At 45.9% G+C, this 15,400-nt stretch overlaps 2 protein-coding genes across 4 annotated transcripts; both read right to left on the bottom strand.

Annotated features, from left to right (window-relative positions):
- Window positions 1-202: 202 nt before the first annotated feature.
- Window positions 203-9,706, bottom strand: usf3 (upstream transcription factor family member 3). 2 transcript variants are annotated; one of them, XM_023416971.2, is made up of 7 exons: window positions 9,586-9,706; window positions 8,924-9,048; window positions 8,797-8,828; window positions 8,590-8,672; window positions 8,380-8,476; window positions 3,276-8,251; window positions 203-2,596 (listed from the first exon to the last, which is right to left on the bottom strand). In XM_023416971.2, exons 2-7 carry the CDS (start codon window positions 8,965-8,967, stop codon window positions 779-781), a joined length of 7,050 nt encoding a protein of 2,349 aa, XP_023272739.1. In that variant the 5' UTR covers window positions 8,968-9,048; window positions 9,586-9,706; the 3' UTR covers window positions 203-778. The 2 variants fall into 2 exon arrangements, with proteins under 2 accessions (XP_023272739.1, XP_087032904.1); XM_087176778.1 differs by having other exon boundaries at window positions 9,494-9,598.
- Window positions 9,707-9,949: 243 nt separating this feature from the next.
- On the bottom strand, window positions 9,950-13,785 carry naa50 (N-alpha-acetyltransferase 50, NatE catalytic subunit). 2 transcript variants are annotated; one of them, XM_023417002.2, is made up of 5 exons: window positions 13,597-13,785; window positions 12,041-12,177; window positions 11,771-11,890; window positions 11,614-11,680; window positions 9,950-11,463 (listed from the first exon to the last, which is right to left on the bottom strand). In XM_023417002.2, the coding sequence occupies exons 1-5, from the start codon at window positions 13,602-13,604 to the stop codon at window positions 11,286-11,288; spliced, it is 510 nt and encodes a 169-aa protein (XP_023272770.1). In that variant the 5' UTR covers window positions 13,605-13,785; the 3' UTR covers window positions 9,950-11,285. The 2 variants fall into 2 exon arrangements, with proteins under 2 accessions (XP_023272770.1, XP_023272771.1); XM_023417003.2 differs by having other exon boundaries at window positions 12,041-12,174.
- Window positions 13,786-15,400: the final 1,615 nt, after the last annotated feature.

Below are 15,400 nucleotides of genomic sequence, written 5' to 3'. Positions count from 1 at the left end.
TCCTCAACACTGTTCAGCAGCTGTGCCATGTGGGCTGGTATTGTTTCTCTTGTGTGTGTCGTGGTGAAAGTGGAGAGGAGTTGGAGTTTGCAGCATCCTGGGGCAGAGAAAAAGTCTGTATTGAATTGAAGTGCCTCCTAGTGGAGAATGAGTATAATAGCAAACGCACACAATCCCCCAGTTGGCAGGAAATATACAAAGGTCTTCTTATAAACTTTATTAATCAATTTTGTATTTACAAATACATACACAATCTAACAATTCTGATATGAAACATTGGTATTTACAAAATAGCTCTTGGGGAAAAAAAACAAAAAACGATTCTGTACAATACAACCTGATATAAGTTAGTAAATTACATTGGTAGGTAACTGTGCAGAAGGTTTCTTTAGGACCCAGAATACACTGAATTCAAGTTCTAAACCTAAATTTGATTTTGTTTTGCTACCAAACAGTCGGTTTAACCAACACTTCAAACAAAGAACTTTAAAGGACCACATTTCCATGCCCCCATAAAATTGAAATGATTTTTGAAATATTACAAATTATAACCGATATCATACATATGCCAAAGGGAACATATTTGAAATTGTGTAAACATGTAGACAACAAAACTCACCACCAGATGGGTGTGATGTGTCATATCAACCTACAAACTGTTCATCTGGTGCTTCACCACCACTTTCTGAACTGAACATTTAAAAGAACAACACCTTCAAACAGAAAACTACACTTCACTCCTGAGCACCAGGTCATCAATATGCAGCAGGAGCTCTCCTCACACAGCCGAGCTGCCGTCGTGGCCCAAAATGTGGCTGATGTTGTGGGCAGGACGATTGGGCTGCTTGCCCGAGTCGGCAGACGAGGTGTTGGAGAGAGACAGCAGGGGAGACATAGGCATGGCCGAGCCGTCAGTGGGCATGCCAGTGGCAATCTCAGGGAACAGAGAGGTGAGGCTGAAGTTGGATATGTGAGGGGTGATTCCAGATGAGTTGGCAATGGGCATTGGGGGCATATCTGGGAGCAAGGGGAAGCTGGCCTGGCCAAAACCCACAGGGCGAGGTGGGGAAAGGATAGAGCCGAAGCGGTTGTTGAGTGGGGGAGCGCTGCCTTTGTCGGCACTTGGGCTGGTAAACATTTGGTTGGGAAAGTATTGGAGGGTGACATCGCTGGGAAGGCTGGGGTGGGCTGCAGGAGAGTAGGAAGGATAGAAGGAGGGTAAAGTATTCTGGGGCTCCACAGGCAGAAGGGAGGGCGTACGCGAGGTGTTGGGCTGGCTGACTGGAGGGATGAATGTGGAGTTCGCATTGATGGGAGGTGGAGGATTCATCCCCCCCTCAGGAATAAAGGGGAAACCAAAGTTCTGTGTTATGTGTTGGTCGGGAACCAGGTTGTTTTCGCTAGGAACCTGGCCACTATCTGCCATAAAGCGAACGATAGTGCTGCGCCGCGCCTCTCCTCCAGACTGTGGTCGGCTCAGTAGCACCCCTCCTCCAGAGGGCAGGGGTAGGTGGCCCTCAGGCTCAAAGGGATTGCTTGGTCTCAGAGCTCCTGATCGAGGCCGGTCACCGGGTCTCAGCTTGGTGGGCTGAGTGTCCCGGGTGATGTGGCGAGAGTGCTGGCTGACAGCAGTGAGTGTTCGGGAGGGGGCCGAGGACCGGCCTGGCTCAGAGCTGCTGTGCGGGGTTGGAGGGTGGGGGAGACCTGCTCGCACACCTGGGCCTCCATGCATATTACTGCTGACCTGAGAAATATGGCCCTTATTGCCCTCTCCAAGCCGCATGGCTGGAGCCTTCTGTGTCTGGGGCACACTGGGGCTGGAGGCCTTGGCCTGTATGTCTCCTGAAGAGCTTCCAGGCACACAGCTGTACTCCATGCTGACTGGGGGACAGCACTGAACTGCTCGCTGGTGGTTACTCTGCTCTGGAAGGTGGGGGGAAAGGAGGCTTTGCATGAAACTCTGGTGACAGCCTTCCTGCTCCCGGGACAACGCAGGTCCAACCTGTACTCCTTGTGAGCCAGGATGAGCGCCACTGTAGCCGCCACGGTTTCTGCCATCTGCTGGAGGGCCTACATTCATCCTGAACCCTCCCTGCTGCTGCCCCTGAGGGCCCCTCTGAGATGGAGGCACTGACTTAGGTGCCATGTCACTCCCACGAGACACCTGAGCCTCAAAACCACTGAGTTGATGTGCTCCTCCTCCTCCAACCATGGCTTTGAAGGGAGGACACTCTGTGACCCGCTGAACATCAGCGGACCCTGGATGATCTGAAGGCAGGCGGGTCTGTGGGTTGTGTGCAATGTTGGCCTTCCCTCGTGATGTGTCCAGGTAACCACGGAGGTCTTGCTGCTCCTGTGTGGCACCGTGGCCAGGCTGAAGGTGAAGAGCCATACGTTGCTGTTGTTCACCGCTAGTGGTGCTCTTACCGATGAGCGCCTCGGCAGAGTAATTGGAAACACGGTGGCGTTCCTGGCGTGACGGAGTGCAAGCCAGGTCAGATGACCGGGACACAGGATTGCTTGGAGGAGAGATGAGCTGCTGCTCCAGTGTCCGAGAGCTCATCATCCTCTGCATAGCGTTATGGTCCTGACTAGGCTGAGGGAGAGAAAATAAAAATATCATGAGTCTGTGCTTTTATCTGGGTTTTCGTAAAACAATGATTGCGATAAAGCCGGGTATTATGTAAAAAAAAAATCATCCAACTGTGAGTCATCTACACCCATCCAAAAGCATAAATTAAACACTCTTTCGTGGCAGTTCCCAGATAGAGATAGACACTGCTTAAAAATACTGACAGCTAGGGAAAATTAATTATTGTTATTATTATTGTTTGACTTGAACTTGTGGAGTTAATGTGCAATATGCAAGGGAAACACTCTTATCAGCCACAGCCTGAAATAAGTAGTGATTATTTTTGTTGTTTTGAAATCAAATATATAAATAATTAAAAATAGTCCTCACAAGTTATATGTATCAAATATTTACTATTTGGATGTACCTGGGCACAAAAATAAACAAAGCCTTTTATTGTTGTTAGGCTTTGAACAGCCAACGTCTGATATGATTTGAATGGTAAATGAAAAGTAATTGATTATCAAATTTGTAATTGCTGATTTCTCTATTGATTAGTTGGTTCCACTATTACTTGTTTCTCAAATGTCTCAACTAAAAATGCCAATAAAGATACGAAGACTAAATACCACAGGAGACACTATACTTTTTCCAATCTTACTAACTCATAGCACCGTACTCTCCACCATGTGACACTACCAACCTTGAGGTGTTCCTGCTGAGCCAGGTGGTTGCTGTGGTGGGCCCTGGATCCTGCTGCCTGGGCTTCACAGCTCTTCTCCTGGTGTCTAAAGTGCTGTTGCTGCTGGAGCTGCTGCTGTAGATGCTGCTGGTGTCGGGAGTGGGAGCTCTGCTGCTGCTGTAACTGCTGCTGCTGCTGTTGGTGTTGTTGATGCTGGGTCTGGGGCTGCTGTTGGTGCGTCTGCTGTTGGTGCTGTTGGGGATGAGATTGTTGGTGTTGTGTTGGTTGTTGATGCGCTTGCGATTGTTGGTGCGACTGTTGCGGATGCTGCTGAGACTGCTGCTGTTGCGCGTGCTGTTGATGCTGTGTCTGCTGTTGTTGTTGATGTGAGTGCTGCTGTTGCTGCTGAACTCCAGACTTTTCCAGGTGATGCTGCTTCTGTTGCAGGCCAGCAGGTGAACCTGTCTGACTGCCTCTGACAAGTCCCCGCTTCTTCTGGACATGCTGCTGCTGCTCTTGTTGTTGTTGCTGCTGCTGCTGAAGCGCCCTCTGGTGTAGTGAGTGGCGCTGTGCAGGGTCAGGCTGTGTCAGATGATGTTGCAAATGATACAGATGGTGTCTCTGTTGCTCCTGCTGCTGCTGTTTCATGTAAAGGTTCCCTCCCAGATGCTGACCAGGCTGGGCTGCAGCATGCTGCGGATGACCCTGGGGCAGATGAAGCACCCCTGGCTGGTTCTGCTCAGGGGGCCCTTGAGGAGGGCAGTGACCATCTATGGGCCGAACTACTGGGCTCATGAAAGAGTTTGTGGAGAAGAGGGGCCCTCCACTTTCTGAATTAATCCTCGTCATGACAGTGGAGGAGGTGGGCAGCAGCTGTCCCACCATCATCTGACTGTGATCTGGTGCTTTCACATCCATATGGCCAACAGTGCTCACTGATGGAGGACAAGGCTTGGGTCGTTTTCCAGTGTTTAGCATCACTGCCTCCTGGGCCTGCCGCTTGGAGATGATTTTTACTTGTCGTTCACCCACACCAACTCCAGCCTGAGCCCTCATTAGAGCAGTCTTTAAGGGGGTGTACTCATTCGGCGGGGCTGCACCTGAGCAGGGTGAGAGGGCATTGTTTGAGGGTTGGGATATGTGGGCTGAGGTCCCGACGGGCGAGGGAACTGAGCCCTGTTGGCCAGCCAGACTGGGAGAGCCGGGGTAGGGCTGCTGACTGGAACTGGGTCTTATCAGGTTATTGACACTGAGGCTAGCCACCGTGCCACTCTGGGATGAGCTCTGAGACTGGACCTGGGGGAGGGACTGAGACTGGGAGTATGATATGTTCTGTGGATGTCTGCTTCCATTGGGCCCACTGACAGACCCCTCCCCAACTTGTCCTCTGACAGACACCTGGACAGCAGATTTAACCGTTACTGTATCCATGGGCTTAGCCACTTTAGTCTGCTGTCCAGTTGAGCCCCTTTCTTTACTAGCAGACACTGGTGGGGTTTTTGGGGGCTCCCATGTGGCTGTGGTAGGGTTTGTTGAAGCAGTGTTGTCCCCAGAGCAGCCTCCACTCCTCCTCCCAGGGCTGTCCTGTTCTAGCATGGCCAAGGCCAACATCTCTGCCTGCTCAGATGTGAATGTAAATGTTCCAAAGGAGCCAGATGACGCACTAATACTATGGCCTTGAGGAAGCATAGAAGCCACAGAGAAGCCTCTGCCTCCCCCAGCCCCTGTAGACATGGGAGAATCTGTCTGCCTGCTGGATGTCATAGGGTGCTCCAAAGTTTGATCGTCAAGGTTAGTGTACACCTGCTGAGATAGGCCAAAGTCCTTTCTAGAGGGAGTGTCAGAGGTGGCTGCCACCAAGTTCCCTTTCTCTGCTGCTATGGAGTGTCTCTCTTCCTGACTTTCTCTATCTCGTCTGGGGGCCTGGGGTGGTTTGACTTCTGTGGGATGGCAGGGGGAGGGGTTGGACATGTTTATGTCAGTCTGCTGTGTTGGAGCTCTAGTGGTGCTGACTCTTTTCCTAAATTCTGAACTTGCTGAAGGGGCTGCAACAGAGCTGTGTGCTGCAGAAACCGGTGCAGGCGACAAGAGCGGCACAGTTGTGGACACAGAGGATGAAGTGGTGGACTGAGACTGAGGTTTATTACAGGGCAGAGGAGCTTGGGTGTTAGATCCCTGGGGACGACATACGGAAGTTGGTTGGGAGGCCTGATTTAGAGATATTGGTGCAGTTGTTGTGATGCTGCTGGTACAGACTGGAGTCAAACATGCGGTACAAACAGCGGTGGAAGTGTATCCAATCTCAGTGGCACCTGTACAACTGACCACAGATCTACTCTGTCTAGAAACAGCAGTGGTGGCAGCTGACTTACTCTGTGTTGTGCTAGTTGTTGTACTGGTGGTTGGCTGTTTAACCTCTGAAACTGACACTTTGGTTACAGTTGAGTTGTTGCTAGGAGCTACAGCTGGTTTACTGTCAGTGACCACAGCTGCACTAATTGATGGCTTAGCCGATGTGGCATTGATAGTTGTTACTGTAGCTGCCATACCACTAGTGTTAGTATGACTGAATACAGCATCACTCTGAGATGCACTGACAGAACTTTTGCTCTGTGAATGAGCTCGACTAAATATAGTTGTCTCACTAGATGAACTACAGACAACAATTTTCTTTGTGTTTTGTGTAGAGGTGACATTTCCTGTAGCTACAGTGCTATCTGTAACTGTCACAGCTGTGGTACAAGTGGAGGGAATGTCTGTGATTTTTACAGGTGAGCACTGTAAAACTTGAGATACTGTAACTTGAACTGTCTGACTCTCTTCTGCAGGAGCCATGGGCTTAGCTGACACAGCAACAGCAGGCTGCCCCTGACTGAGCACTTTTTTCTTGACAGGTTTAGTCCTTTTAGCTGTTGCCCTCTTTATATTCAGATTTGCGCGAAGCCGCTTTCCTGAAGGCTTAGAGGCATTAACCACCAGCCCTGATGTCACTGGGTTCAAGCAAGGGACCTGTAGCTGTCGGACAGGTAGAGCAAGTGTGGTTCCAGAGACAGGCGCTGGAGCAGGAGGCTGCTGCTGCTGGACGACTGATAACGGAGCAGCTGGAGCCTGACTATTGTTTTGGCTAGAAATTGTAAGTGGAAGGCCCTGAGAGATGCTCTGGTTGAGATTGCTGAGGGCCCCTAAACTGTTGAGGGCCACATTAGTAGTTGGTTCCTCAGTGGTGGTGGGCTGGACCAGCTGGAGTGTACTCTGGCCACCCTGGGAGCTCACTTTGTCAGAGGGCTTCATGGGCTGCAAGGCAAACACCTGGCCATTCACAGTAATAGTTTGTGGGGTTGGAGGAACTGGTGGAGAGGAGGATGCCTGTGTAACATTCAGGGGATGGTTCATTTGAGGCTGAACAGGGCGTGGAAGGATGTGCACCAGCTGTTTCCCCCCTACACTCTGTAGAGAAGTGGCAGACGTTGAACTGCTGGTTGTTGATATTTGAGTAGACACAGCAGGTACCGCAGAGGGCACAGCAGCAGACAACATGCCAACCTGAGGATTTTGAGGGGCAGGTGCAGCCTGATTGGGTGCCTGGATGATTACAATATGCTGACAAGGGGTCTGATTGGTTATTTCCTCTCTTACAACTGATTGAGTTGGGCAAGAACTTGCCTGTTGCAGGATGACCACACTTGGGTTGTTAGTGTTCTGTGATGCCGTTACACCTGAGGCTGTTGCTCCGGTTGGGTTGACCTGCAGCACCTGCATGGTCTGAAGAAGGGGCAGCATGGTGGCCTGTTGCTGGGGCACCAGGGCTGGCTGAGGGAGGGGCTGAGGCTGAGGGATGAGGGCAGTTGGAGGATTGGGCAGCAATGACGCCGGTTGAAGTACAGCAGGCTGGGGTTGCGACGCGACGGCAGGGTGGGCTACCACAGCCGGCTGGGGGAGAACAGCACACTGAGGTTGAGGGGCTAGGACAGGCTGAGGCTGTGCCTGGTTCAGAATAGCGGGCCGTAGCTGGGGCGGTCTCTGAAAGGGCTGCGCTTGAATGTGGGCTGTAAGAGGCGCCTGCTGTACAGGGACATTTGGTTGCATCTGTATTTGAATGGGCTGAACAGATGGTTTGTTGCCCATTGGACACAGAGTCACCTGCTGGACAGCCTGGGTGGTGTTGCTCACCTCTGGGGTGGGGAGACTCTGGCAGACTGGCTGGACCGTGTTACCTGCCATCTGCAGTGTTGTCCAGGTAGTCTGTGTGCTGCCTGCCGCCCCTGCCCTAAGAAGGGCTTGGCTGTTAGGGATAGCAGTATAACTTACAGTTCTGATGGCAGTGTCCTGTGCGACCCATGAGCAAACTTCTGAAGCTTTTGCTCTGGTTACAGTTTGGGAAAAAGTGGGTAGAGTGGACACAGGCAGAGCAAGACTTTCAGTGACGAGCTGTGAGGCTGAAGTGGCTGCTATTGTGAGGGTCTGAGCTGCAGCGGGAGGTTGAGGTTGCTGAGGCAGGGCTGTGGTGGCTGTAGGGATCTGGAGGGTGATGTAAGAGACAGAGGGTGGCAGAGTGGGGGCTGCAGACGGTGTCTCGACCACACACTGCTCTACCACTCTCAGGCCTGGCGTTGACTGGGTGGGTGTGACAGCCGACCCAGGGAGAAGTGCAGGGGTGGAAGAAGATGTATTAACTTGCAGAAGGGCTCCATTAACTCTTAACCTGCCACTAACCTCAGACTGTGGCTGAAGAATTAATGTTTCTGCAGGCTGTTTCCCTGGGCTAGCCTCCTTCCCTGCCGGGCACATCACATTTCCATTGGAATAGACGATAATGCCCTTTGGGAGCTGGTGAGTTGGGGTCACCTTTGCCACCTTGGCACAGCGCTGTTTGCCCTTCCAGTTGATAGTGGGGTCCTCTAGAAGGTTAATGTCATGGGCTTTGAGGAGTTCGATGTAGTGAGCACTCTCCTTCCTGAGCTCCTCCAACTGACGCCGCAGCCGACGGATCTCCTCCGCTGCACAGAGACCAGGCAAACATAATCAAGCACATGTACTGTATAATCACACTTTTATAACTTGAAGTATAATTAAGCTATGAGAAACTCAAAAACTAGGCGTGAGATGTACAATTGTTAATCTTTACCTTGGACTTTATCTCCTCCCTCCAGAAGCATTGTATCATTTTGTTTCTTCAGTTCAGTGATGTAGCGAAAAGCCTGGTCCAAGATCATGTTCTTACTCTAAAGATAAGGGGATGAAGATTTGATGTTAAAAACATGCAATGTATACAGGCACGAATTTGACCTTAAAATGTTACTGATGTGGGCAAACAATAAGTCAGCTTGTATCTTACCTGTTTAAGAGCCTGGGAACAGGGCAGAAGATTGCCAATGCGGTTAATCCCAGCATTAATCTTCTCTTTTCTGTGTCTCTCAACTAAATAAAGAAGAGAATAGACTTTGATATAAAGCCCTGTTGAAAATGATCTCCACCTATGGAAATACACCTAAACCTAACAGCAAGATTAGAACAGAAGCATGCACAGGAGATATTATTTTACCTGCATTATGAGATTCTTTGTTTTTCTTCTTTCTGCAAAAGAATAACACGAGTCCACATTTTTATTACATTTTATTACTTCTGCGTGTACTGATAATTTGGTTAACAGATATGGCAAACATCCCTACTTGGGTTTACGACCGGGTGTCTGAGTTTCAGTCATCTCTGGCATCCTGTCCGAACAGTTGCCTGTACGATGAGGTACCAGTCAACACATTTAACAGCTGGACCTTAAATCCCTTCCGTGCCCGTCCTGCAATGAAAACATAAAGCATCCGGACAGAGTATGAATTATAAATAAGCATGATGACACCAGACAACTGTGGAACACCAAGGAAAAATAATTTAGTTGCAATTAGCCAGCAGTCATGGTGTCATACGATTAGATACAGCAGAAGATACGAGACAGTCAAAAAAAACCTTATTAAGATTAAGACTAAGAACTACTAGATGCTAACAAGCTGTTGTAGATTAACCTAGCTTTACAGCTAACCCAAACTCATTTACCTGCATATTAAAGAATAATCAGAATCTGCTTAACGAATTGAAACAGTTCTGGTGAATGAGTTGTGGTTTACGTTGTCGACAGTACGCGATATCCAGAAAATTATCCCGCTACTTAACCAGCAAGAAACTAGCAACCTGAGCAATTATCTATTCAGTTGTTAGCTAGAAGGCTAATGCCTAGCTTAGCTTACCGTTAACGACATAATTATTAAGCAAATTAATGGTGAATTTCTTCGCGTCCCTGCTGATAAAACGCTGCTAATGGAGGGTGGTTTCCACTAACCTCTAGCCTCGGCATTTTGGAGACTGTCTGTCTCTGCGAGAACTTTGAGTTTAGATGCTAACTGTTAGCTAGCAAGGCATTCCACTCAACTCATCTCTCAAAACAATCTAGGTACACCTAAGCTTGAGCAGACAGGGGAGGGCTCTGGAGGAGGTGACAGCCAATAGAATTCCAGATGTGGGAGGTTTCAGCCAATCACGACGTGTAAAAGGGCATCCAGGGATGGGTTTACAGGGAATGCACCCAGACATTTATGCTGTCCATATTTCTTTGCAGTAAATATTTTAAACGGTTTTCCAACTATGTTTCTGTTTATTTAGCAAATAATTGGCATGAACAAGAATAAGACAATCAGAAACACATATACTGCAAATAGTAATTCCTTTATTTAGACGTTAAAAAGTCTTACAATATAGAGCTCCAGAAAAGATAAAATTCTTCAAAGAAAGGAAAAACATGCTTATACTACAGTGGAGAGGACACAACTCTCCTTGCATGCAGAGGGGTCAGAGCTTCCTCTGGGTAATACACTGTTTAAGAGACCATACCAAAAACTTCCAAACTATCAGTTTAGCCTCAAAACCTAATTAAGATGTCTGTAACAACAGAATCGGACTGAGGCAGGAAGTTTGAGAAGACCATTTCTCCAAGGTGGCTACATAAGGTGCCAAAGGTATTAAAGGTAATATGTCTCAAAACACTTCCATGCATTTAGAGACACACATCCTCACACACCTTCATTATACCACTGAAAATAATGCCCAAATCCAATCCCAAACAGCCAATCTGTTATGTGGACACCCCTAACAAGACGTTGTGGAGTGCCCTTCTAAGAAACACATTCAATACGAAGATATTTAGTTTGTTTCTCTCATTCCTCAATGTTTTCACTCTTAGTAGTAAGCCCAGGAGAACCTCTGAACCATTTGCCTTCTCAATGTAAAAAATAAAAATAACAGAAACAGTTGAAGGGGAATTAAATTAACAGGCTGGAAAATAAAGTTATTCAGAAATTATGAGTGGTGACCACGTCGTCTCACCACCTCAAAACCGTTCAGCCTTCCTTGCGCCGTACCGAGGGAATACATATCTGCTTTTCCCCTCTGGACATGACATATCATCAAACTGGTCAGACTCATTTCCCATGAATCCCAGGGTTCAGGTGGTGAGGGAGTGGAGTTGTGACTGTTCCACGTCCAAACTCAAAGCATCACTCCCAGCTGACCAGCTGGGATTTTGTGTGTCAGTGATGGTCTTTCAAACACTTTTACCGCTTCAAACAAACTGTTTTCTTTTGCTCAACAGTATAGATATGTCCCCATTAGCTTTAATAACCGCATAAAAACAACTCAAACACAAACAGTATGATTTGCAAACACCACACCCTCCCCCTCCACCATGTCTAAAACTGTCTGAAGTTGGCAACGTTGTCAATAGGAACACTTCTGGATACTGAGCTTTTTTGTCATTTTGTCATTTCATTTCTGTCATTATCTGTATGAGGGAAGGGGAGCAATAAAATATGCAAAAATCAAAGGGGACCCCTTTGCAAAATAAATGCAGCAATTTTTGTACTTTAAATTTGTTTTCTCTTTTTAGCGTCCTTTGAAGAAAGTGTTGAATGTGTCGACCCTGGGGCATTTGTCACAGTTCTGTTTCTGTGGAGGCAGGCACATCTGTGCTCTTTCCATGATGTGCTCCTACTCTGCCTTCTGAAGCTCTCCGGTGGGGGGTGCACATGGGCTGCGCAGGCTCTTCTGCAACACATGGGCATCTGCGGGCTCTATCCTCTTGTAGTAATTCTTTTTTGTTTCGATGATCTCAAAGCCAAACTTCTGGTAAAAGTCAATGGCTGACTCATTGCTGATCTGCACATGACTGTGGGTAGGGGAAAAAGGATTTAAGTTAGTGGTCAAACAGAGGACTTTGTCAAAAAGTAACAGTTAACAACAGAATATATTGATTTATGCTTACTATTAATCTACCCTGAAAATATGTGTCAACTGCAGGTTGAGGCAAAAAACTCACAGGTAAATGTTGTCAAAAGTGCCATCCTTCTCACAGATGTTTAGCACATGATTCAGCATCTTTGTACCTGACAGAGACACAAAGACAAAGTTTGAAAAACAAAACACAAGATCACAAAGTGCATTTTAACGTTTTCTAGAGATTCAGAGCTCCTTACCAATTCCAAGTCTACGGTAGGGTGCTAGACAGCCGAGTGTCATAATGTACAGTCTCTTCTGGTTCTGAGAGTGGTCCACTCTGCAGCACACAGCACCCACTGCAATGTCATTGAAGTATGCTGCAAAAGAAGGAAGTGGTAACACTGAAACACCACCAACAGACAGGGAATCTCTCATGTCTTACAACCTAAACAGTAATAACTTCTAGTAGAGTCATGCAATCTTTAAAAAGGATTTATTTGAAGTTATGTGAGTTACATCAGTCTTACCTAGCTTTGCAAGCTCTCCCACTTCCAGTACATCTTTGTAAAACTTGTCGTTGTAGCTCACAGGGAAGATGACCTGGTTCAGGCGTTTCAGCTGCTTAATGTTGTGGGGCGTAACATCCCCCAGCTCGATCCGGCTACTGGAACAAGAGCAAAACGGTCAAATAACTGACAACGGGTACACCATTATGTTCAGGATTATTTGACTCAAAATGCATTAAAGAGCAATTGTACAGGAGTGAAAATGACAATAGGATGCCACAGGATCTTGATAACTTAGTAGTACTCTGAATCTTTTTTTTCCCTTCAAACTTTCCCAAACTAGCAACTATTTTGATAACTGATTAATCTTTTAGGTAATTTTCTTGCTAAACTAGGGAAGATTACTGAGTTGCATCTTCTGAATTGTAAGGATTTGACGTTTTTCTTTGACTTCCGCAATAGTGAACTTAAAATCTTTGGATTGTTGGTCAGACAAAATAAGCTATCTGTGGATGTTGTGCTTTAGGAACCTGTGATGGGTATCTTTCATCAATTTCAATTAGTCACAAAAAAATGACATGCCAGATAAATTGATGATTAAAATGCTCATTAGTGCAGCCATAATTAATCCCCTGAGTATGGTCACGTGACAGGCAATCCAGAGTAGGTGGAAGGTGTGCCACTTCACAGATGGCAATCCACAGCAAAGTGGGATGGATACGGGACCTGCTAAAAATGAACAGTTACATATTCTATTTTAAAGAACTTTGATTTGTGTCTTGTTGATCCAAACACGACAGTCCAGTTTGCCTGGTTGAGGGGTTCACTGTGGTATTTTTAGGACGAATACACATCCAAAAACAGTTGTTGGTCACGTGTGTTGTTCATCGAGATTTACAGAGCCAGCATCCGTCCACGCTTCAGACGGTAAAGTCTGTGAAATCCTATCTGAACAATTAACCCAGTACAGCGTTAATCGTCCTCGCGTTATCTGAGAATCGACACCTTTGCCAAAAATGTGTAAGCCAAAACGTGAGGCATCATTGCTAGTGCGTTACTTTGACAGATCAAGTTACACACAGCAAGCTGCCACAAACTCTGAAGTTGGTCTAACGTTTGCTGACACAGTTGACCAACATACACTACCTGCTCAGCAAATTCTCTTATAACTTAGTTACCTGACTTGGCTACGCTCCCTTAGCCGAAATTTAACGGAGCTGCTGTCGATTTTGACGCAAGCACACATATTATCTGAGGTCCAGGATCTGTCTGTTTAGCTTAGCTACATTGGGTTTACTGACTCAGCTTCCCAGTAACAGCTTGCTAGCTAACTTTGCTTAGTCGCGACCGAAACGAAACGACTAGCGGCTTAACTTAACGAGAATATCCGTGACAAAACCGTTTCGGTAACGGTGCTGTCGTTTGTATTTTTTGTCCTACACCAAAATAAAAGTAGCTTAGCAAGCTAGCTAGCTAGCCTCGCCGTCTCCTCCCCGCCTCCCTTGTAGAAAAAAATAGACATGAAAAACTTTACTCGTGCTAAGCTACTTATTCGTGACCCAAAAGCTTACACTCACCCTTTCATTGTAAACAGGTATTATCCCTTATTTTCGATGAGGCTGAACTTTACCGATGTTTGGGGTAAAAAGGAGAAATTTTGACAGAGTTAGGGTCAGGGATGCCTCCCGTTTTACCCTCCACATGTAGCTAGTTGCGATGGTTGCAGTTAGCTTAGCCGCCGTACTCCCTCCACGACTGTGTGGAGACTGTCAACCCTGACCCCCGCATGCGCACAAGCACTGCTGCGTATTTCTGTGAGACTTTTATGACCTGAGTTTAGTCTTTCAGGTTGCAAAGCGTCCCAACGGTCCCCAGTAAAATCAATTGATCAAATGAGTTCCCCGGGGAACACATTTTATATTTAGACACAAAGTATTTTAAGTGCTGACAACTTTGCTATCAATCATATTAAATAGACCCAAATTATATGTAGTAAACCTGAAGCTTTTGGGTCCCCTGGGGGTCTGGATGCCGATCTCGTTGCCCCCTTGTACAGTTAGTAATCCAGTTATGGGTTAGTTATTTTTGGTTGCATTACACAGTATTAAATTGACCATATAAAATATTTGGGTTTGTGTTAAACAATATGTGTTAGTCTTCAAATTTGAGACGACTGATTTTAAGTTCCTGGGTGGGACTAAGATCTGCCAAGCATAGCGAATGAGGCAGGATATTGATGAGGTGTAGCCTGGGAGTCCTTACTTAGGGTTAACCCTTTTCCTTTTTCTATGATTATATATGTTCTTATGTTAAAACTGCAACATTTTTGCAAGAGTGTAGTTTTATGGAATGTGATTTGCCTTGCCTGCAAATGCTTTTTAACACACACACACACAAACAAAATTAAAAACATAAACCAAGCCCTACATATATAACTAGAGACCACCATAAAGAGGTATCCGTTTATGAAATTCTTAGATATAAAACATTTATTTCCGTTAACATTCACATTTAGATTATATTTTAAGAGAGGGACACTTTCATGGAGTAAAAAATTAATCGCAGCAATATGTGATAGCACCTCCATTTTGGCTCAAAAGTTACTGCAAAGATATTCACCGCATGAGAGATAGATACATTGCCTAGTCCGTCCTTTATCTTGTCTGTCTTATACATGTAATGTAAGGTGTACAGATATGACCTATAATTATGATAATTATTATATATTTATATTTGATAATTGTTATAGCCTGCCAGCATGGCAACATTAACCAGGGGTAAAATGTAGGTGTTTGTCTCTGTTCTATATGTTGTAATGTTAAGTTGATTAAATGCAAAAATAATTATACAGTAATATAGTATGAATTGAAACATTAAACCTATTGCAACAGCCCTTCTATATTTCAGGGTGTCAAGATTAGGAAAAAATGCAGGGGTCACTTGCAATTTATTACTCAGTATAGGGGAATGTATGATTTATACAAATTCATAGTCACAAACATCTACAGTCTTCTATATTTCAGCACACGACGCTTAGAGTTTCCTAGAGATACTAGAAGGCTGTTTTATATATTTTTTTGATCTCATGGCCTTCATCACCATACTTTTATTAACTGTCTCATAAAATTTTATAGTAAACATTATTTGAAGTTTTGTAGATTTTAGATTGTTAAGTTAAAATAATAAGAAATAGCTCTTGATAAACAGTGCACTATGGGACATGAACGTTTAAATTAATTAAAAAATATTGTCCGTGAATGTCCCAAAACTCATTTTGGTCCAGTAGTGGCCTTTCCTCTGTTGAACCCATTATAATGCTTGCTGTAGACGAATACTGATTTAGAGTGATCGATCGCTATTGTTCATCACTTGAAAATCTTT

The sequence above is a fragment of the Seriola lalandi genome, unplaced genomic scaffold (assembly GCF_002814215.2).
Source record: "Seriola lalandi dorsalis isolate HSWRI2012SDOR001 ecotype SW California unplaced genomic scaffold, Sedor1 jcf7180002054570, whole genome shotgun sequence".
NCBI classification, from domain to species: domain Eukaryota; kingdom Metazoa; phylum Chordata; class Actinopteri; order Carangiformes; family Carangidae; genus Seriola; species Seriola lalandi.
This window is presented reverse-complemented; position numbering and strand designations above follow the sequence as displayed.